Genomic DNA, 23,058 nt, shown 5'->3' on the forward strand with positions numbered 1-23,058 from the left:
GTTACCATGTACATTCAAAGAAAATTCAGAGAGAAAATGAGAAAATACAGATAACGAATATGTACTTGAGAAAGTGTTGTCTTATAAGAAAAATGCAAAATAAATAAAAGTATAATATAATTACAGTTATATAAGCAAAGATGAAGAGGTTTGATAATATATCTGGTAAGGTGTGATTGAAGCAGCACTCATACCATCAGAGTATAAATTAGTTCAACATATGTGCAGGGCAGTCACAATATAGCAGTTCCACTTTTGGAAATTTATTCTATAGATACACTTGCCCATGCATGGGAAGCATTCTTTCTACAAGGATACCCATTGCAGCATTGTTTGTAATAGGAACAGGATGCAAATAATGCAAATGTCTATCTATCCATAGGGAGTTAGAAAACAGAAAAAATATATCCTGGTATATCCATATATAATAGAATGCACCTATTAGAAAGATTAAGGCAAATGTATGCATAATAATATGGTGCTATTTCTAATACATAATGGTAAGAAGCAGAGTCTAGAATAGGATGTATAGTATGTTTCCCCCTCCCCCCATTTTGAAAGGAAAAGAATAAGAAATATAAAATATTGAAAATTATATACAATCCATTGGTAACATTGGTTGTTGTGAAGAGGGAAACTTGGTAACAAAGGATTGAGATCAGCAGGTAACTTACTTTCACTCTATACCCGTTTGTAGCTTTTAGAAACTGTCCTATATGCTTGTATTGCCTGTTCAAATTTTATCAATTAAAATCAAGTGGATCATGATTCATATTGAAAAAAAATCTTAATTTCTACCTCAGAACATATAGGTGGATGTTTTGGTAAATGTCAAATAAAAATGTACAAGTCAGTTCTAGGTGGATGGCAGATCAAAATGTGAAAAGTATAATAGTAAAGCTTTTGGAAGAAATGGAAAATCTTTCATAACCTTGGAGTAAGCAAAATGTCTTCAACAGAAGGTAAAAAGCATGAATCATAAAGGAAAGAAATTGATAAATTGGACTATATTAAGATTAGGAACTCTTGTTTATTAGAAGATACCATTAAAAAATGAAAAGGCGAGCCATATATTGAAGAAGATATTTTCAATAAATATAACAAACATTCATATCTAGAATATGTTAAAAACTTCCTACAAACAGTAAGAAAAAAAGCAGACAATCCAGTAGATAAATGGACAAAATATTTGAATGGGCACTTCACAAAAAAGGTTATCCAAATGAAAATTAAAACCACAGTGGAGTACCACTACATACCCAGCAGAATGGTTAAAATAAGAAAGGTTAACTGTATATAGTGTTGCTGAAGATAATGGAGCACCTTTTCCTCCTGGTGGTGAAAGTAAATTGATATGACCACTTTGGCAAATTGTCGTTCATATCAAGGCTGAACACATGATTTTCTGTGACACAGCAATTCTACTCCTACATATATACCCAACAGAGATTCATGCACATGATCACCAAATATTGGAAATAGCCAAAAACTGAAAACTAATAGAATGTAATGTCCAATAGAATAGAAAAATAAATTATAATATATTCACACAATGGAATGTTATGCAGCAATGAGGATAAATTATCTACAGATACACAACAACGTGGATGAAGTTTACAAACCATAATGTTGAGCAAAAGAAGCCAGACACAAAAGAGTGTACCTTCTAAGAGTCCATTCATATGTGTTACAATAATAGGCCAAACAAAACTATGATGTTTCAAGTCAGGATAGCAGGTTTTCTTGGTGAGACTGAGTGACTGGAAGAAGAGAACACGAGGAAAGCTTTTGGGGTACTGGTGATGTTCTTTTTCTTGACCTGGACACTGGATTCACAAATGTATTCAATTTGTGAAAATTAATCACATGCACTTAATGACTATTCTATTTCATTGTGTGTATTACACCTATTAAAAAGCTTTTAAAAGTAATGAGTCAGAAAAATTTCTAAAACTAGAGGTAAATGCAAGACAGTGGTAATAGTTTTTTATTTTACTGTCAGTCTTCACTGGTCTTATTTAATTTTGTTGTTAACTAAAAAACGTATTCCTATTACTTGACTTTAAAACTATTTCCTTCCCTGTTACTCATGTAAAATCAATGATAGTGTCTTTACCCTTTCAACCTCCTCTGGTGGCTCATTCCAGGCTATTAGGAAAGGATATGACAGAGTGACATTTGTCTTTAGTTTTATTATCCTGCAGATGGAATGGCTGTTTCTCAATTAAGATTGAGGCCCAGTAGAAAGAAGGGAAAGTCTTGCAAACAAGGCTTGACTGAGGATGAGTTGAAAAGGTGTGAATGTGTCAGTCATTGTGTGTGTTAGCATGGTGCTGAAATGCGGAGGAGATACTAACATAGGAGGGCTCCACCCAGGGGACTGTGGCAGGTGACAGCATCCACACCAGCATTCTGGACCATTCCATGGTTGTCTTCACCAGTCCCACTAATAGCAGACTGACTAATGCTGCTGAATTAAATCCAACAAACTTAAACTTTTTTGCTCACATATCCCTTAAAAGAACTTGAAAACTCTTGACCACTCACTTACTTTCAAATTGACACCCAAAGGTTTTTCAGCATGTTTCAATCAATTTATCTTTGTAAAAAAAAAAAAGAGGTAGGAAATAGTGAATACTTTATAAAATAAAGAGGAGGAGGCCGGGCATGATGGCTCATGCCTGTAATCCTAACACTTTGGGAGGCCAAGGCAAGCGGATCGCCTGAGGTCAGTTCAAGACCAGCCTGGCAAACATTGTGAAACGCATCTCTACAAAAATACAAAAATTAGCCGGGCATGGTGGCAGGTGCCTGTAATCCTGGCTACTCGAGAGGCTGAAGTAGGAGAATAGCTTGAATCCGGGAGGCAGAGGTTGCAGTGAACCAAGATCGCACCATTGCACTCCAGCCTGGGTGATAGAGTGAGACCTCCATCTCAGGAAAAAAAAAAAAGAGGAGCAACCCCAGCTAGAATCAGTATTTCATGATACAATTTCATAATATTAAATACCCTGTGAATAAAAAGCACACTAAATCATCTGAAAGAAATTAGTAAAATTTAAGCTGCTACTTTATCTTGAGCTTTTTGATAGTTATGCAGAATATTCTAGTTCTAGTTAGAAGAATCAGCCTCATTAACATGTAACCCCTTCATATGTCCTAAATTCAGAACACCTCAATTCAGGCCTCAAACCATGTTTCTAATGGTAGATTTCACCTTTGTCAAAATATGCATAAGACAGAGAATGCTATGGGTTTAATTATTTAAAGACAAGAAATCCTAATTGGTAAAAGTCGAAGTCTTTGACTTTGAGGAACCAAACAAAATTTATAAATCAATACACCCCGGAGTATGTACCGTAGTAGGTTTCAGATGGCAACATGTACAAACTTAGTCTCCATCTCAGACAAGTGTTTAAAAGATCCCATGTGAAAGTTGAGAACCTGGAAATTCTTCTCCTAAAGTTGTCTGTGACTGTTTATTTCTTAGAAAATCTTTGTTTGAAGTTAGAAGACCCTTGTGATAGATATTTGAACAAGTAGCCAAGAAAAACAGATGTGCTGGCCCTTTTGGCTTTCCATGTAAACTGTCAAGGAAGCCAGCATGGCAAATAATTAAACATTCAACCTGTGGGTTCCATGTTTTTGATGGAAATATAAACATCTTTATTGTTAATAGATCAACAATTTCAACTGGAAGAAAATAGCATGACTGAAAGTTAAGTCTGTTGAAGCATAAAACTTTTGTATATTTGAGATTTGGAAATGTGATCCCTCAAAAATGTGCCTATAAAAATAGCTAACTAGTTTAGTGAATTTTAGTTTATATCATTTTATAAAGTTATGTGGATTTTTGACAATTATGTCTTATGATTGTCATTTTAAAATAACATAGCTATTCATATATGTATATAATAATACAAAAAGTAGTGTGTAAATAAAACTCAGTTTACTAGAAATTTTATTTTTATCATTGGATGTCGTAATTCAAAGACTTCCACCAAGCAGCCTTTCAAGTTAATAAAAAAATTTTTTCTAGATAGCATAATTAAGATAAACAAAATGCTTCTACCTTATACTTTAGAAATCAGAAATTACATGTTTTATGTTGTTTGAAATTAACCTCTGTGTTTGCCTCTCAACAATCAATAGGATAGCCTGATTTTTTTGTTCGTTTGTTTTTATTGTATGCTTGCTTTAGGGTTTCTCTTTTAGGTTTCACTCGGACTGTGTCTAACATAATAGTGGTGATTTTTGACAAAATATTTTGTTAAGACCCTAAATTTAAATTATATTTTACCGAAATGAAACCATTTAAATGATATAATTGAACTTAACTATTATTTAAAAATTGGCGAAAATAAAGTAGGATTTCCTGCCTAGGACACAGGCATTGGAACTTTGTTTCTAAAAGTGTATTCTCTCAAACCTCATCATGAACATAGAAATGCTGGTTAGGATACAGATTCCTACACCTGCTATGTCGGAATTTGCATTTTGATCAAACATCCTGGGTGATTCTGAACCACAGGAATCTGTGAAGATAGCTATTCTAGGGCATCATTACTTAATCATGGATGTTCCATAACAGAAAGAGGCACCTCACGTCCTTGGTAGCAGAGTACAAATAATAAAGTAATAAAAAGAAATGATAGATCCTGGAGACAAACCCCCTTCTTTATATCTTGACTATAATAGCCTATTTCATATGTAACTGTCCTGTCTTTATAGCTATGATGTTGTATCCTCATTACCCTCCAAAATACCAAATATTTTCGTTCATCACTTACTACAGATGCCCTGCAGTTACATGCAGAATGCTTTTAAACTATGTTTACCTGAATTGCTGTAGAACAAGTATTTAACTGCCATAAAAGATGTGCTTTGTCATTGTTAAATAGTCTTTTAGTGATGTGTTAAAATAACAAATACAGATATTTTAGTTTAATTCAATAAAATGGAAACAGTACAACCTCTGTTTTCACAAATGAAGTGATTCTGAATGAGTCTGTCAGCACTAATGGGGCCCTTACACGCTGCGGTAGGATAAATAGCACATTTCTGTTTCACATTTTTCCTAAAACGAAGGCCGTCTTGAATCTCTCTCTTTCCACAAATGTTCATGCACTAAACTATGTGCCAGTGACATAGGAAACTCCTTTTGCTTGTAATGGGCTATATGCTTGTCTAGTAGATCATTTGTGAAACTGAAGTTGGCTATTATAATGTGACAGGTATGTAAATAACATTTATCAGTGATCTCTGTAGAATTGATTCTTCCTTTCCCTTGTCATTATAAAAGGAAACTTTATTTCAGAGTAGAAAGTGCATTGTCTGAACTCATCAACACCCTCTCTATCCCTCCCCCCCAATTTGTTGCAGACCAGGATGAAAGAGCAGCTGAGCTCAGCAGGGAGCAGAACGAGAAAACCATCCGGAGCACGCAGACCGCGCTCCGCAATTTCCGTGAGTTCCTCATCTCCAAGTATCCTTCTGAAACAAGAGAGATTTATGTCATCCCTTGCAAGGAGTTGGATGCCTACCTTGCGTCTTTCTTTGTTGATGCCAGGCAGAAGGATGGGTCCGAATACGAACCCAACAGCTTGGCCAATTACCAGTGTGGGCTCGAAAGGTACCTCAAAGAACACAGGTATGGCTACAGCATCACCAGGGATAAGGAATTCAAGCGTTCCCAAGAGGCCCTGAAGCAGAAGCAAATTGAACTCCGCTGCAAAGGAAAAGGAAATAAGCCACACAAGTCCATGAAGCTCACCTTTGCTGATGAGCTCATCCTGCGGAAAAGGGGATTGCTAAGCCGATATAATCCTGAGGGTCTGCTCAACCTAGTCTGGCTCAACAATACAAAAGCTTTTGGGCATTGCACAGGCTTCCATGGATCTACCTTAAAATGGGGTGATATCCGGCTCCGGGTAACAGAGACGGGTCTGGAGTACTTGGAGTGGATGGGTCAGGACACAGGGGACCTGAATGCCAAAACCAAGAGAGGGGGGACAGACTCCCGTGTGTATGCCACCCAGCATGCCCCGCAGACCTGCCCCGTCCAGGACTATAAGGAGTATGCCCAGCGGCGGCCTCCTGCCATGCGCTATGAGGATGCCCCTTTCTACTTATCCATCAAGCCAGTCGTGAACTTGGCGGCTCTGCATTGGTACAACTGCCAGGCCCTTGGCAAGAACAAGCTGGCCAAGATGGTGAAGACCATGTGTGAGAAGGGCAACATCCCCGGCAGGAAAACCAACTTCAGTGTGTATCAGAGCTGCAGCACATTGTCTGAGGCCCAGAGCAATCAGCTGGTGCTGATCTGTAACAATCTGAGCCAGCAGGCTGCCCAGTCAGTGGCTGGGCACTCCAACAATGGCAATTTCATCGTCTCCGCCTCCTATGACTCTTCCTCAGACACTGCTTGACCAGGTGGCTTGAGCAAGACTCCTGTTTGGTTACCGTGTCCAGAGAAACTGATTACGCAGCGCTTCTCCTTCCCCTTCCTCTGCCCTCAGTGTTAATTAACTTTATAAAAATATAAATATATAATATATTTTTCTTTTTACAAATAAGCCAATGGAGCTAATTTAGTATTACTAACATAGTATTTATAGGCTTAAGACAGATGTACTTGTGGGTGATCAGATGTAGTTACTGTTACAGACTTTACAAAACCATACGTGGTTCTCAGGCAACATAAAGCAGAGAGAGAAATTAAAAACTGTCGAAAAGGAGATTGAAAGTCATCCTAGACTTAGATGCTTGTGTCCTCAATTCCTGCTTTTCCTTCCCACCCCAACTCCCATTTTTTGTCTCCTTAATAAATGGCTTTATTTTTTTAATTTTTAAAATTCTATATTAAGAGGAGACGTTAACTTGACTGCTTACACAAAACTGTATTCAGCTAGATCCGGAATATGAAAGTGTTGTATAAGCTCAACATCAAATTATTTACCTGTTCTCTTTTTAACTTAATTAGGGTTTTAGCTCCTGTGCCTCATTTTTTACAGTGTACGAAAATCTAGATGTTTAGCTAACATCTTTTCTTTTGGCGGGGAAGGGTAGAAGGAGGGAATAAAGGTGCCATTCTTTTAGGGAGGTACGTAATTTTAAAATGATATGCAAAGTCTAATATTGTGGCTAAAAGGACTGTTACATAGTTCATTTTAACTATTGTGCTTGAACCTGGATAGAATGTTTCTTTTTTCGTCCCGAAGAAATGGATATAAATGAAGTTTGACAAGAAATTTAAACCTACCAAAGCTTTGAAAATGTTGCCAAGCATTATTAGATTGCATATAAAGAGAAGGTAAAGAGTGGAAAGTCTTACTAAAAATCTGGAAGCAGTAGTTGAGACAACAAAAAAACTCTTCGTCTTCAAAGTTCATATTCCCCAAATTATTTATATAGAAGCATTAAACAGTCTCTTTTCTCCTGGGGCAAAGAGAGGTATTTGACTCTGTAGTTGAGATCAAAGGAATATTGACACTCTTGAAAATGTGCGAGATTCTTCTGTAGTAAATATAAATGCATTTACCTGTGATATCCTGCAATTATTATAATAATTTTGGTTAAACATTCATGGCAGTTTTTCCAAACTCTTTATTTTCAAGTCTTGAAGCCTGTGGTGAATTATTAAACTATTTCAAAAATAAATTAAATTTAGACATTAGAACCACAAGAAAGCTGAGCTAGGTTCCTATCCTGTGTAATCAGCAACACATATAAATTCCAAATCTTGGTTGTTTCACTGGACCTGAGAATTCTATTGGGAGATATTTGTTCTTCAAGGCAACCTCATAATTCACATTAGCTAGAAAGGTAGGTGGTATTTTGTACATTAATTTGGTATATAACCAGAACAACTTCCATTCTGAATTGCTTTGCTAAATCGTCACAGAGCTGAGCTCTCCCATGGTCAGGGAACTCCTTCCAACACCAAGTCATAACCATATAAAGACCTGTTCCTCTAAGCTGTGACCTTTCATTTGGCTCAGGAGTGGGAAGTCGGCCGTGGACTTTGTGTGGTGAAATTAACCTCATTCTCATGGCTTTTCCTCCACAGAGAAGCATATATATACAAATCCAGAAACAAGAAGAAAGGGCAGAAAATGTCTTGCTTTATGTTTTTGTATTGATAATGATGAGAGCTGCCATTTTTGAGCCAGCATGCATGCCAGCACTGTGCCAAGTGACTTACATGCATCACATATGTAAGTCATAGTTACTAATCATAAAAATATATATAGGAAAATACAGATAAGGATAAAGAAAACAAAATATGTATTCATAAATCTTCTAGCCAAAGATAAGTACAGTTAACATTTTGGCAAATATTTCTTCAGATATGTTTCAGTACTTACATATTTATTTCTATATACATTATCTTAATCTTGCAACTTTTAAAAGGTGAGTTATCTTCATTTTATGGTCAGGTCAAAATAAGTCAATTAGATCATAGCTAAAGAAATGGTAGGTGTGTCTTTTCACTCCAGAGTTTTTTTTCTGCTTACCTTTCTCAGGACCAGCTTATAATTTTCAGTGGTTTGAGCCAGAGCTGGGGACACAGCATCTTAACATCTCTGAAGGATGTCTGATCAAAAGGAATCCTGAGTGATCTTTCATGATGGCACCATGTCCTAGCCCTCTCCCAGCCCCATACATTTGGAGCCACAGAGCCTCTTTCTCCCACTTCTCTTTACAAAACCTTCCTTTCTCCTTATTCTGTAGCTAGTCCTTACGGCATCAGACAGCCTACTTTAGGGAACTCTTTTAAAAAAATAGTTATTTTTATGTGGTTACTTCTCATGTTTGAAAAAGGGTCTCTGTGAAACACTTAAAATGTTATGGTGCGTTTAATTTTTAATTGACATAATTTCTAAATTTTTTGATACGTTTCTGACAGCACAGTAAGTTTGTTTTAAGGAAAAAGGGTAGTCAGTATGCACTGAGAAAGCAGAACTAGAAAATGTCAGTTCCCTGTCTGTGTTTATTGAGATACTAAAATGAAAATCTTTGTCCTGCTTAATCATACTGCATTTTCATTTAGAATAACACAAATTGAGAATGTGAATTATTTTTATTTATTTATATTTTTCTGTGATAACTCAAACCAAAATAGGAACATGATGACTTTTAGTTTCAGAAAACTGTTTTCTGAATAATGGCTTGGTAGAAGCATAGCCAAGTTACAGTATCTGTCTTTTTTTGTTTGTTTGTTTGCTTGTTTGTTTGACTAGAGACAGGGTGGGGGTCTTGCTCTGTCGCCCAGGCTGGATTGCAGAGGTAGAGTCATAGCTCACCGTAACCTCAAACTCCTGGGCTCAAGAAATCCTTCTGCCTCAGCCTCCCAAGTAGCTGGAACTACAGGTGCATGCCATCATGCTCAGCTAATTTTTTCTAGAGATGGGGTCTCACTGTGTTGTCCGGGCTGGCCTCAAACTCCTAGTTTCAAGAGATCCTCCTGCCTTGGCCTCCCAAAGTGCTGGTGTTATCTCTTGGAGTTAATTTTAGTATGAAAAATCTACAACTACCTCTAAATTTTGTGTTTTTATCTAAATGATACTGCCAGATGCCATTTTTATCATTTGGAATATTAAGAAAAAAAATCATGTTCATGCTGTGGCAGAGGCAGTTGTCAAAATTGCACATATACTTTAGCAAAAAATCAACAGTCCGGCAGGTATTCACAACAACTGAATGTGCTGCTGTTTCAGGCAATCCTGTGGCTCAAATAAAGCCATTATTTGCAGTGCTTATACTTTAAGATCAATGCAATGTTACGTAAGAAACTCCAGTGTTCCTCACATGACTAAAAGTTTTGCGCTGTCCACAGCAAAAACACTGAACCAGTCTGTCAGCATTTGGATGACATAGCTGTAGAATTTCTCTACCATATTCATATGAGTGACTATTGAAAACCATAGATGCTAGCAATTAAAAAAAAAAAAAACTATAATGTTTGAAAAAGTTAAAGATAGGATATTTATCCAAGACAGCTTATTCTAAGATTCCATTTGATATCATGGTTATTTAGGGCTGGTCTGAATATAACTTATAAATATATATCAACAACTTAGGATATTTATTTTATAATTATTTTTCCCTATGGTTAAATTTTCCCTATGTTAAATCACTTCCAGTTCTACAAAAGAGTAGTCTGAAAATCTTCTAGCATACATCTGATCTCTTTGGTTTTTCAGTTAGATTATCATTAGCTGGAACTTTCATAGCATTTACTTGTCTAGATCATAAGGCTTAGCTTCCAGATGCCATGAAATCAATGACTATTGAGATGAAAATTTGTAGTCACATCAACAGATATTTATTGAACAGCTAGAGTCTAAACTGGGAGGAGTATAAAGATACATGAAATAGTTCCTGCTCTCAAAGAATGTATAAAAGACATTGTAATAAAAGTTTACTCCATTTTTGAGAGCCCAGCAAAAATTTCTATGCTAATACTATTTTGCATAGTTTTCCAAACTTTGTACTCATGCAGTTTATTCATTATTTTTTCATTGAATGTGTTGGTTTGCTGCAAAATCCATACATAATGCCTCTTTGAGTATTTTGTGGAGAATCTTCTTTAGAGCCTGTTTTAAAATCAATAAAGTGAAGGCATTTCTGTACTATCCATTGTGTTCACGTAGGTGCACACGTGCATCAGCATGTGTAGATCTGTTATTAGTGACCTATCATCTCTTAAGCACTGACAATGTGCCATTGTCAGTAGTGCTAAGTTGTTTCACTTAATTCTCACAATAGTCCTATTTGGTAAGTATTATTATTTCTCTTTTATAATTGAGGAAATCAGAAAGTAAATGTTTTGCCCATGTCACAGTTAATATATAAGAGCATCCGTATCTGAAATTAGATCTAAATCCCATTAAGCACTCTCTTTTTCTGCTGTAGCTGCTTGTTCAAGAAGTGCAGCAGTGCTTCTGTAGACGCTTTGAAGTTATAAATTATAAATGAAATCCCAAGTGTAATAAAGTCATCAGTATTAATTCAGCTCTACCTTGATTGAGATCAGAGCTATCACCAGCACGTTTGTTAGTACAACATTATTTAGGCCCCATTACTGTAGTTATTTTGAGATGAGATATTAAGCAGTTTGTTTGCCCCTGGTTACCAGCAGAGAGCAGAAGTTTGTGTCAGTCTTTAAGAAACACCTAACTTTGTCATGGAGGCAAGTGTGTATATGTGCAAGGAAGTATATTTTTAAATGATTGTCACTTATTTTTACCCCAGTTAAAGCCAAAACCCCAATTTCAAGAGTCCTTTATAATTCAGACAGGGAAGTGGGAGGGTGTAGGCAGAGGGAATGCCTATAAGCCAGTATTGATTGCCATTGACCAGATACTAAATATGAATTAGAGGTAGACTGTGAACCTATTCAGATTTTTTCTGGTTTGACTATCTGCTTAATGTGAGACAGACACTTCTGATCTAAATCGGCTCTCTTCTGACTATCTATAGGAAAAGTATATTTTGATCCTTATTTCTCTAGCCAAAATAAAGCTGTAAAACTAAGCATTTGTAAATAAAAATTCTCTCCCATATGATAGAAGAAATAAATGTCCAAGCCTAGGGAGGAAAGTCAAGGGGAATATATAATTTCTTGCAGCAAGATATCTTTTAAAGGGTTCATTCATTAAAAAATAGTTATAAGTATTGAAGAATTAGCAAGTTCTCTACCAGTTTAATAAATGTTTCCCAAACAGAATTGTATTATGCAAGCTCTGTCTCTGTACATCTACCATACGATATGGTACAGATAGACAGTGATCAGTTAAGAAATGCACATTGGTAAGGGCATCCTCAATTGTTTTTTGTTTAATGCATGGTATTCACACATTGCTTTCCCTTCTCACTTGAATCTGGCTTGAGTGCATAGCCTTTCATAAAGCAAAGTGATGAAGCTAGGATAATTTTAGAGCTCCTTGCCATCAAATAGAACTGGAATAAAGAAATATATTGCAAATATCCTGTTGGGAGTTGGTGTATTTCTAGTGATATAACAACAGAAAAGAAGAGATGATGTTGACAGTACCAAGAACTCTAACTTTACTTTTCTAAACAGAAAAGGGGAGACATTTAAAATTTCTCATGGTGCAACCTGTTTATAAATTGACCAACTGGGCCTGCCAAAACTGAGCAAAAGCTTGAAAATTATGTATTTTTTTAAAGATGGCATTTTAATACACTTAAATTGAGTTCTTATGTAAACAATGACCTTTGTGAATTAGAACCAGAGTATTAATTAGGTCAGAGTCCCAGTTTGATTAGAATATTAATTAGATCTGAGTGTTAATGTAAACCATTGTCTTTGTTGAATTATTTGTCATAGAGGCTAGATCTGGAACAGACCCAAGAGCTCATCTAGCCTGGTGATTTTTAGTGCTGTGAAGCGTAGGGGTCACCATGTCCTCATGGAGGTGGGGAGGGCAAGGAGATAGAAATAGCCAAGAGAACACAACTTCAAACAAATTCCCCAGAGGTCTCATGTTCCTTACCCCCTACCCTCCTTTGAGACTCACTAGGCTGACTGAGCTGCTGTTACCTCTAGAATGCATCCTTCAGGTGTGCTAGCTGGAAAATAAAATTGGAAACATCTAATCCACCTTTTCATTTGTTTTTATTTATTTATTTATTTATTTATTTGAGACAGGGTCTCACTTATTGTCCAGGCTGGAGTACAGTAGCATAATCACAACTCACTGCAGCCTTGAACTCCTGGGCTCAAGCAATTCTCCCAACTCAACCTCTCCAGTAGCTGGGACTGTAGGTTCATACCACCATGCCTGACTAATTTTTTAAAAATTTTTTGTAGACATGGGATCTCACTGTATTGCCCAGGCTGGTCTCAAACTCCTGGACTCAAGTAATTCCCCTACCTCCACCTCCCAAAGTGCTAGCATTACAGGCACGAGCCACTGCTCTGGCCTAATCCATCCTTCTTTTACAGAAGAGGAAATAGCCCCAGAGAAAGGAGGCGAATGCCCAGGTGCTCACACCTTGTTAGGGTGTGAGATTTCCCTTGTGAGGGTTAAAGCCAGGACGAGAACGAGGCACTCTGACTTCCTGTCCATAGGTAGAGTTTAGAGAATAAAAACAACCCTGTATTTTTACTTCTTGTTTTCCAAATTTTAATTGTTTTTAAAACCCACAAATTTATCTTAGGAGTAGATTCAAGCTGCCAAGTTCCTATAGGCTGTTTCTGAATGTGACATTTCACTTTTCGTTGTGTTATGTTACATCTTAGTTTTAGCAACTTTTCTTTCTTGAGTTTAATAGGAAAATCTGTAAATGTAATTGTTCCTTGATTCTAATGAACATCTCTCAGCCTGCCCCATTTATATTTAGTTTTCAGTTATGGAGGAGAAACAAACTACAGTGTTCAAGAATGTGAATTCTAGTTATAGATTATGAACAAGAAAGTATATTTTTGTTTAATTTGATATTCACTTGGATATCCAGCTACACAGCATCTATACTGCTGGTTCTGAATTCAACCCACAATATTTTTTAGCCTATGGAAAGTTTTAAAAACCATATTTAAAGTTTTGGGACATATTCTCAGTCAGAGATCAATTTTCTATCAACATAATTAGGATACTTCTGAAGTAAATTTATTTAGATATAGTAAAGGGGGAAAATGGTAACTAAGGAACGAGGCCTACAGTAAGTAGATGTAGAAACACAGGCTTACCTAAATGCAAATTATTTGTATTTCTCATCTTGCTTATTCTTCTGAAAAGGAACTCAAGCATAAATATTGAAACATTTCACAAATTTTTATTTTAAAAATAATTTATGAGATCATAGTTGAAAAAAGTTCAAATGTTAGGTGTTTTTTAAAAAGGTACAGTGTGATTTGTCTTTTTATGGAATGTTGAATTATGTTTGACTTCTAATGTTTGTCTTGGTATTACACTGGAATTAGCATTTTTACCATTATACGTTCATTTCAATAAGAGCTTTGACAATGCTTTGGCATTATTTATTTGTTTGTGATAAGTAGAATTAGGAAGATATCAGCAATATAGATTCCTAACAGTAATTGTGTATATTGTATTTTAGTGATTTTTATGTCCATTTATTTTCTGTAATTCTTTTATAAATCAAATACCTTAGTATACTTCCACTAGAAATTAATTTATAATTGATTATTTATATTGGATGAAGTAGGAGGTCCATATTTAGTATTTACCCACTCAGATTAACTTTATCTAACTGAACTTTTATATCTATAATCCATTAGATTGTTACAACTTTTTAAATAGCATTTATAACAAAATAACTTTTGTTTTATAAAGCATTTGTTACAAAAAAAAAAAAACACCTTGCCAAAAATCATTACCATTTCTATGCATTGTGTAATATTCAGTGATGTTGAGATTTTGCATGTTGTTATAGGTGCTCTTTCATATGTGTGTTTGTGGTGTTGATGTGGAATTGTTAACCATTGCTGCTACCACTTACTGTAGTTAAACTGAAAAACTGTGTTAAAAGGCTGTGCCAGTCAACATTTGTATGTGTGACTTAAGTAACGATGTACTTCATTGTTTAATATTTTGAGCCAGCACTTAGTGGCCTCTACAGAAAGAAATACTGTAGTTGTCAAAGTGGTGCCAAACTTGAAAATTTTGCGTCATATTTATAATTCCAGGCTAGGTCAGCTTCTTTTCGACACTTTCCCAGCTCTTTGAGAGCAAAAAAAATTTGCAAAAAGAGAAAGAAAGCAAGAATTCTGAATTTTTCTAGTACTTGCCCCTCTAGAATTTTAAATATTTTTTTCTTCTGATATTTGAAAATCTTGCAGAAAAATCCAATCGGATGACAAGACTTTTCCTTGATCTGGATATTTTTAGGCTGAACAATGTAATAGCAGAAGATTATGAGGTGCATACATTATTTTTGTTGGTTATCATGGCTTATTGTTTGAATTTCATTTAATAAGCACACTCAGGCCAGATATGGTAGCTCATACCTGTAATCCCAGCACTTTGGGAGGCTGAGGTGGGTGGACCACCTGAGATCAGGAGTCCAAGATCAGCCTGGCCAACATGATGAAACCCAGTCTCTACTAAAAAACACAAAAATTAGATGGGTCTGGTGGCTAACGCCCATAATCCCAGCTACTTAGGAAGCCGAGGCAGGAGAATCGCTTGAGCCTGGGAGGTGGATGTTGTAGTGAGCTGAGATTGCACCACTGCACTCCAGCCTGGGTGAGGAAGCGAGGCTCCATCTCAAAAAAGAAAAAGAAAAAAAGAATATTCAGTAATTTTATTTTCTTTATAAAGAACCATTGAAACCTCACAGTTCCCACGTGTTAACTTTTACACACAGTATTTACATAGACTGACTTAACATATTTCATTGCCTTACGGCCATCAGGATTTTGTCATGCCCCCCGTCTAGTTTGGTACCTGATGTTTCCATCTTGCCTCAGCAATTCCAAACAAACTGAAAGTAAAGAGAAAATTGTTTCAACAGATTACTACACGTTGTTAAGATGTAATATGGGGGAAATGCTACTATACTTGTATTTATACTCTTAAAATGAGTGGGGGAAACTGTCATAAAGTGTTAGGAAGGCTGCCTCCTGAAGAGCCTTTTTACACCAACTTGCCAGAACTCCTCACTTGGTGCAGGGTTTCCTTCTGTCAGTTCAATGGGCTTATAATGACAAGATTTCTTTAATAAAGGGGTAATCCCCTGAATTATATAGAAACTTTGTGTGTGATTGTCAGATATGTAGCAACAGCCAATGCTGTATTTGGACACGTTGCTGCTGAAATTGCTGATTTAATTCTAAGGCTATTGAAACTAATTCATCAAGGCCCCCACCACCTCTGCTTAAATGAAAGCAAAGGCAGATTTTAACTGTGAGCCTTTTCTCTAGAATATGCTTTAGACATTTGCCCATCTATGAGGTGATAAAGCAATAAAAATAAATTTAAATATGTGTGGTCTAAAGAAGTTCTGCCTTTGTCCAGTGGCCTCCAGAGTCACACAAAAGTATTTCTTGATTCCTACATCAGAGGTTTTCAGGCAGAGCCTTTGTACCAAGAATTCCTTTTATATTTTGGACACCAAAGATTATGGCATGATATATCCTGATGATTAACAATTTAGCAATGGGCACATTTATTTGAATCCTGCTCTTGGATTTATTTCCCACCTTTGGGTCTTACGTACATTTTGTATTTCTGTCCTGAGGCCTTTTTGCCTAGGGCAGTTTTTAAATCAAATACATATATATTTATTAGGTTTCTAATTTATAGAGTTTCTAATTTCTCCCACAATTTTAAATGTTTTCACTGCCAAAGTTAGATGTAGATTTGCTAGATTAGCCCCATGGTCAGTAATAGTTTTTACCTTTTATGTTGTAGTCCTCAAATGTAACTCCAAACCCATATGCCTGAAACCTGGTGGGAAAATGATTGGAAGTGTTTTAGATTCAACAGACTTATGTATTAAAATGAAGAACTTTCATGGCTTAGAACGAATGCTGTATTCAATAAGGTCTTCCATCCTTCTTACAAATCTTAAGAATGTGTTTAAGGTTTCTTTTACTGTATCCCTTAGAAGTTAACTGGGAATAAGAAGATTTATCAATTTAGTCACTATAATTTAAGACCAGACATCTGTGTAGAAATACAATAACCACAAGTAATACTTAGAGAAAACTGTTTCAACAGATTATCTCTGCTGTATGAAAAAAATACAGTACTGTTCTTTGAGGATGCATTTACTTTTCCCCAAATTTTATAGATTGTTATTTTTATATACATTTTCTGGCCACTAGGCTTTTAACTGGTTTATGTGAAAAAATCACGCATGCCTGTTTCACTCAAATCCTATTTTAAAACTTTTTAAAAGCTGCTACAATTATAATTTGTGAGAGAAAGAGGAGAAAGGTGAATTGAAATAGAGGGAAATTCCTGATACTGTGTCAAATATGTGACTGATGTTTTTGGTCAAATAATCTGCTGCCCGTCAATATTTGTAATAATAACTTTTTCGTTAAGAGTACTCTCTCGGTTTCATCTTTATTTTGCTGCTCACTGATTTTTTCCTCTAAGACGTTCTCATTTTTGTCAGCTCACTGTTTTTCTTCATATTTGTCTACGTACTTGTGCTCGAAATAAAAACCTAGTTTTATGTCTAGTTTATTCCATTGCGTGTGTAATGTTTGCCTCTAATGTAGTGTAATTTTCTATTGTTTTTTATATTTGTTGGTACAGCCTAAAACGTATGGAAATAAGAAAAGCAATCCAATAAAGTCAGCTAATGAGTGTCAACAGTGTCTATAATGAGAGCATGCTTGAGTCACGGTGTTTTGTGTGTATTTAGGCATGATGACCAGTCTTCATTCATTTAATAAATTGTTTTCTGCAAAGCTGGCTGATTTTTGTAGCTACAACAAACCAAGGTAAACCGCATTTTGAAAAACATTTTGTTGACCTGGACTTTGTGTGCTGGCCTCAGGATATACAGTCAATGCAGATTGAGCCAGGCAGCTCGTGTGCAGTGTTTCTAACCACTGAGGAGGGGAAAGCCCTGGAAGGGGAAGCATTGCACATGTGACTGTGCCAACACAGACCATAGGCAGCAACAATCCTTTAGTAAAGGATCTGCAGTTGAATTAATCATAGACTTCCTGGAGCCCCAAGCCTGAAAATCCTGTTAATGGAAAAGAAAGCCCGGCTGCAAACAATGAACTCACTTGTCTGTGTGTGTGGAGCTCTGTTGTCCACTTTTCTTTACTTCCAGTAATCCCCTTGTCAGACACTTCTTAAATAGGTGCAAAATTATACTAAGCTGAGGCCGGGCACAGCGGCTTATGTCTGTAATTCCAGCACTTTGGGAGGCCAAGGTAGGAGGATTGCTTGAAGCCGGGAGTTTGAGGCCAGCCTGGGCAACAAAACAAGACTATTTCTATTTTTAAAAGTAAGTGGCCAGATAGAGTGGCTCACGCCTGTAATCCCAGCACTTTGGGAGGCTGAGGCTGGTGGATCACAGGTCAGGAGTTTGAGACCAGCCTGACCAACATGGTGAAACCCGTCTCCAGTAAAAATAACAAAAATTTGCCAGGCATAAGGGCATGCGCCTGTAATCCCGGCTACTCAGAAGGCCAAGGCAGGAGAATCGCTTGAACCCAGGAGGTGGAGGTTGCAGTGAGCTGAGATTACACCGTTGCACTCCAGCCTGGGAGACAGAGCAAGACTCCTTCTCAAAAAATAAAATATATTAAAAAAAATTTTTTTTAATTATACCAAGCTAAGGAGATGTCATGTTCTGAACTTCCTTATTTTGAGGAGAATCATTTTAGTCAGATATAATTCTCCATATACCATTTTACTGTTAGCACATATGACAGTGTTCTTTGAACCAAATAGGAATGGCTGTTCGAAATTAAGTGGGTTAACTTCACGCATCTATTTTGTGTTACTAAAATCATTTAATAATGAAAAAACATGTTAAAACATCTGAAAATACAACATATCTCATACAAAATTACTTTGCAGAAATGCAAATGTTTTTCTTTCATGGCTGAATATTCCACCAGTCTTTACTCATAGTTGAATATTCCAGATAGAAACAGTGACTGTATTTTTGTATGATAGATTATATAAAATTACAGGTGGTTACACTATTATATTTTCATAGTACTTAAGGAACTCATCGTTAACTGTGCTTGCAAGTTTTACACTTAAAATATGACAAATTTTATTTCCTTGCTAGGGAAAGAATATTAGAATTCAAGCTGAATAATAACTATAAATAATGTTTTTCCTTTTTAAAAGTCTTATTTATTTTCCGTTTATTCGTACTCATCTTTTTGAAGAGGATTCTATGTGACTAAAATGGCTAATACATATAAAGTGCTTAATGCTGGTGATACATCATCTCAAAAGATAAAAGCAAACACTGAATTTGATGGCAAACATTTTTAGACTGAACTATCATACATAAAAATGGAACGCCAGGTGTGGTTGCTCATGCCTGCAGTCCTAGCACTTTGGGAGGCCGACGCAGTAGGATTGCTTGAGCCCAGCAGTTGGAGGCCAGCTAGGCAACATAGTGAGACCCCATCTCTACAAAAAATTTTAAAATTAGTCTAGTGTGGTGGTGCGTACCTGTGGGCCCAACTGCTAAGAGAGGCTGAGGCAAGAGGATCGTTTGAGCCCAGGAGACAGGAGATGCAGCAAGCCGTGATCATGCCGCTGTACTCCAACCTGGGAAACAGAGCGAAAGCCTACCTTAAAGAAATACAAATAAAAAATAGATGTACAACCACCATTTGCTTTGTTAAGACTTATAATGCTTTAAAAATGCTAAGGCAGTTTTTATTAATAAGGCAGTAGACATTTATTAATAATTGGTAAATAACTATCAAATAGGAAATAAAAATCACAGGACTCAAATTACCTGTAGGTAGGAATGTTTAGCATTTTGATGTTTAATTTTGGACTTTTTCCTTACAAAAATATACTTCAAAAAAAACTGTAATCTAATTGTATTTACCATTTTGTACATTTGTAAAAGATCTTTAGCCTTTGAAAGTAGATTGTTATGTAGCTTCATATTTTTCCACTGCACAGATGTGCCAAAATCTATTTTATGATGCTGTTGGATTTGTTTCCAGTTTTTTTCTTTTATAAATTTTTCTTAACATCCTTGAGCATACATTTTTATATACTTCTCTGATTAAATCCTTAGGATACATTTCTAAAAAAGGAATTCCTGTGCTAAATAAAAAACATTTTATTATTTTTCCTATATTTACATTTTTAAAGTCCTATTTATTTTATAGCTTGCAAATATAGTATGTTCATACTGCAAAACTTAAAGTCCCATGGGGCTAATCACTAACCAATGTGATGTGTCTCCTTCCAATTTTTTTTTTATGTAATCATAAACAGATCATTTAAATTTTATTTTTCTTATAAAAAATGGAATCTTGCTATGGATATTGTTCTAGACTGAATTTTTTTTAAGTAAATATATTGTGGAACAGTTTTCATGTTAGCATGTAGAAGGCTAACACAATTTTTAATAAGTGCATGTGAATATATATGTGTGTATATATATGCCCAATTATTTAATCACTTATCTGCTAATGGGTTTTGGTGAACATCTTCATACATTTGTCTTTGCATACTTGTATATTTCTGCCTTTAGCCGAGCTTGCCCGCCAAAAAGTTGTATTAATGTATTGATGTAGACGTCATCCAGTGTTGGCTGAGAGTATGAGCAACCTGGCCAACATTGAGATATGGACCTTTTTGTATTTTGGCTAATCTGGCAAATGAACTATATCTCATTTTAATTACAATGCCTATTATAATTGCTTTTTGTTATTTGTATTTGTTCTGTGAATAATTGCCTGTCATATCCCAAGCCCTTTTTCTAGCGAGTTCTTTTTTTCCTGTTGGTTTGTAGGAGCTTTTCATATGCCCTTGGTTTATGTTTTATAAGTGTTTTCTTTGGTTATGTTTCTTGTCTTTTAAAATTAGTTCAGTGCAGGATTTTCAAAATTTTTTGACATCTGATCATCTATATTTTATACCTTGTGGGTTGTGTTGTGCTGAGAAAGGCTGAGAAAATCTGTCTTCTTTAAGGAAACAGCTTTCTTCTTTTTTTTTCCTTAAAAAAAAAAAAGCCATTTAGATATGTGGATTTTGTGTGTGGTATGAAACAGGTGTCTAAATTTGCTTTTGTTTTGCTTTTCCAACTCAACCAATTATACCATTTATTGAAGAGTCCATCTTTTCCCAACAATTTGAATTAGAGTATTTACTATACCCTCATTTTACGTATTTGCAGACCTTTCCTGGATTCTCTTCTGTGGCAACAGTCTGTTTCTTACAAATACTAACTTACAAATAGAAATTTACAATTTAAATTATAGTGGTATTATGGTACTTTTTTTTTTTCAGGGCAAGGCCTCCTAATTATTTTCGAAATTGCCTTCCTTTTCTTACACATTCACTTTCTTAAACTTTAGAAACATCCTAACAAGTAACAAGAAAAAAGGGGAGTTTTAATTAGAATTACATTTAATTAAAGATTCCTTGGAGAAATTAAATAATTTATAATACAGAGTCTTCCCATCTAGGTTCATGGTTTAACTCTTCATTTATTAGGTTTGCATATACATTTTTAAAGGATTTTTAAGGATTTTTGAGTGTTTTCTGATTGAATTACACAGATAGAAAAGTGTACAAATCATTAGTGTATGGCTTGATTAATTTTTCTGAAGCTAATATATTGCTGTAACCACCAGCTGGAGGGAGACATAGAACATTAACTGAACCCCAGAAGCTTCCCTCGTGTGTCCTCCCTTACCCCTCCCTAAGGTAACCTCTGACTTCACCATAGAGTCGTTTCATCTGTTTTTTAATTACGTAAATGGACCCTTTCAATATACTCTTCCCTGTCTGGCTTCTTTTGCATAATATTATGATTCTTCCATGTTATTGCATACAGTTCACTCTAGTACTCCACTCCTTGTCACTATTGTATAATAATTTATTTTATAGCTATTTTATAATTTTATATGCATACTGTTGTTTATGAGGTCATAGGGATATTTCCAGTTTGGGGCCATTTATTATTTGTTGTACTATTATGCTTTTATGAACAGTCATACATTCATGCCTTTGGTACACATACGTACATGTTTCTCTTGGGTATATAGGTATAGGATTACTGAGTCATAGAACTGGTGTGTGTGTTCAACTTTAGTAGATACTGTCTATTAATATCCAAAGTGGTTGCACAAATCGACACCTGTACCAACTTAGTAAGAGTGTTCCTTTTGCTCCGTATCTTCACTATGATTTGATATTTCCAGATTTTGTTTTTCATTTTAGACATTTTAGTGAGCATATTTTAATTTATGTTTCCTAGAATATTAATATTTCTATTCAGGGCCCATTCAGGTTTTGTCAATTTTTAATTGGACTATCTCCCTTCTAAATAATTTTTTTCCTTTTTAAAAAACTTTTAAGTTTGGGGGTACATGGGCAGGTTTGTTACATAGGTAAACGTGTCATGGGGGTTTGTCCTTCTAAATGATTTTTTAGGTAAAAGTACTATAACATCTTCTGTCTCTATGTGGCTTGCCTGTTCATCTCTTAATGCTGCATTTTGATAAATGTCTGTTTTTCATTTTAGTGGAAATCAATTTATAAACCTTTTACTTTTGGAGTAGTGATTTTGATCAGTCTTTTACTTTAGGGGTAGTGATTTTGATGTCCTTATTTAAAAATGTGTGATTACCCCATGGTCATAAAGCTGATCTCTTATGTTTCCATCATTCCTTTATTTTACCATTCATATTTAAGTCATGATCCATTTGGAATTGTTTTTTTGTTTATAATGTGAGGTAGGGATTCTGTTTTCTGATAGTGTGTTGAAGATGTTTCTGTTTGTGTTTATGAACTCAGTTGACATATAGTTTTCTTTTATTGTATTGTTCTTGCCTTGTTTTTATAGAAAAGTTATGCTACCCTATGCAAGAATTGAGTGTTCCCTCTCTTTTTCTTTTTTTTTTTTGGTGTGTGTACACATTTAGTTTTATTGTAATAGTTTTATTGTAACAAAGCAACTTGTACATTTCTAACATTTAAAACTGAGCATCATCTTTCCTTTCCAGTGAAACAAAAAATTTAAAAATAAACAGGAACAAATTATAATAGAGAATGGCAATTTCAAATAAGATCCTGCAGGTTCTGCTGATTCTCCCATTGAGTGGCAGGGCTCAAGTCATCATGAGGAGAGAATTTATTTTAAGTGTCATCTTAAACTGCAAGGATGTCTGTCAAATTTCACAATTAAACATGCCAAAGGAGAAGCCATGTTGTCAAAATGCCCGCTTAAACCACCCAAACATCTCAAATCCACCCTTTGCTGACCTTCTATAACCCCATTTTTTTTTTTCTTTTTTTAAACAAGGGAAAGTAGACAGATACATCTTGGTAAATGCTAACTGTCCATATTCGCATAGAGACACAGTGTACTCTCTGAACCCAATAT

At 35.5% G+C, this 23,058-nt stretch overlaps 1 protein-coding gene across 4 annotated transcripts in view; it reads left to right on the forward strand.

The window, feature by feature from the left end:
* The window catches only part of KIAA1958 (KIAA1958 ortholog), a 213,834-nt gene that overhangs the window by 116,860 nt on the left and 73,916 nt on the right, over positions 1-23,058 (forward strand). The window contains exon 3 of one of the 4 annotated variants that reach the window (XM_003925227.4): positions 5,383-5,466. The exons of the other annotated variants lie outside the window; for them this stretch is intronic. Coding sequence (XP_003925276.1) covers positions 5,383-5,466 — 84 coding nt within the window. The remainder of the gene's footprint in view (positions 1-5,382; positions 5,467-23,058) is intronic. 4 annotated transcript variants of the gene reach the window in all.

The sequence above is a fragment of the Saimiri boliviensis genome, chromosome 2 (assembly GCF_048565385.1).
Source record: "Saimiri boliviensis isolate mSaiBol1 chromosome 2, mSaiBol1.pri, whole genome shotgun sequence".
Classification (NCBI taxonomy): domain Eukaryota; kingdom Metazoa; phylum Chordata; class Mammalia; order Primates; family Cebidae; genus Saimiri; species Saimiri boliviensis.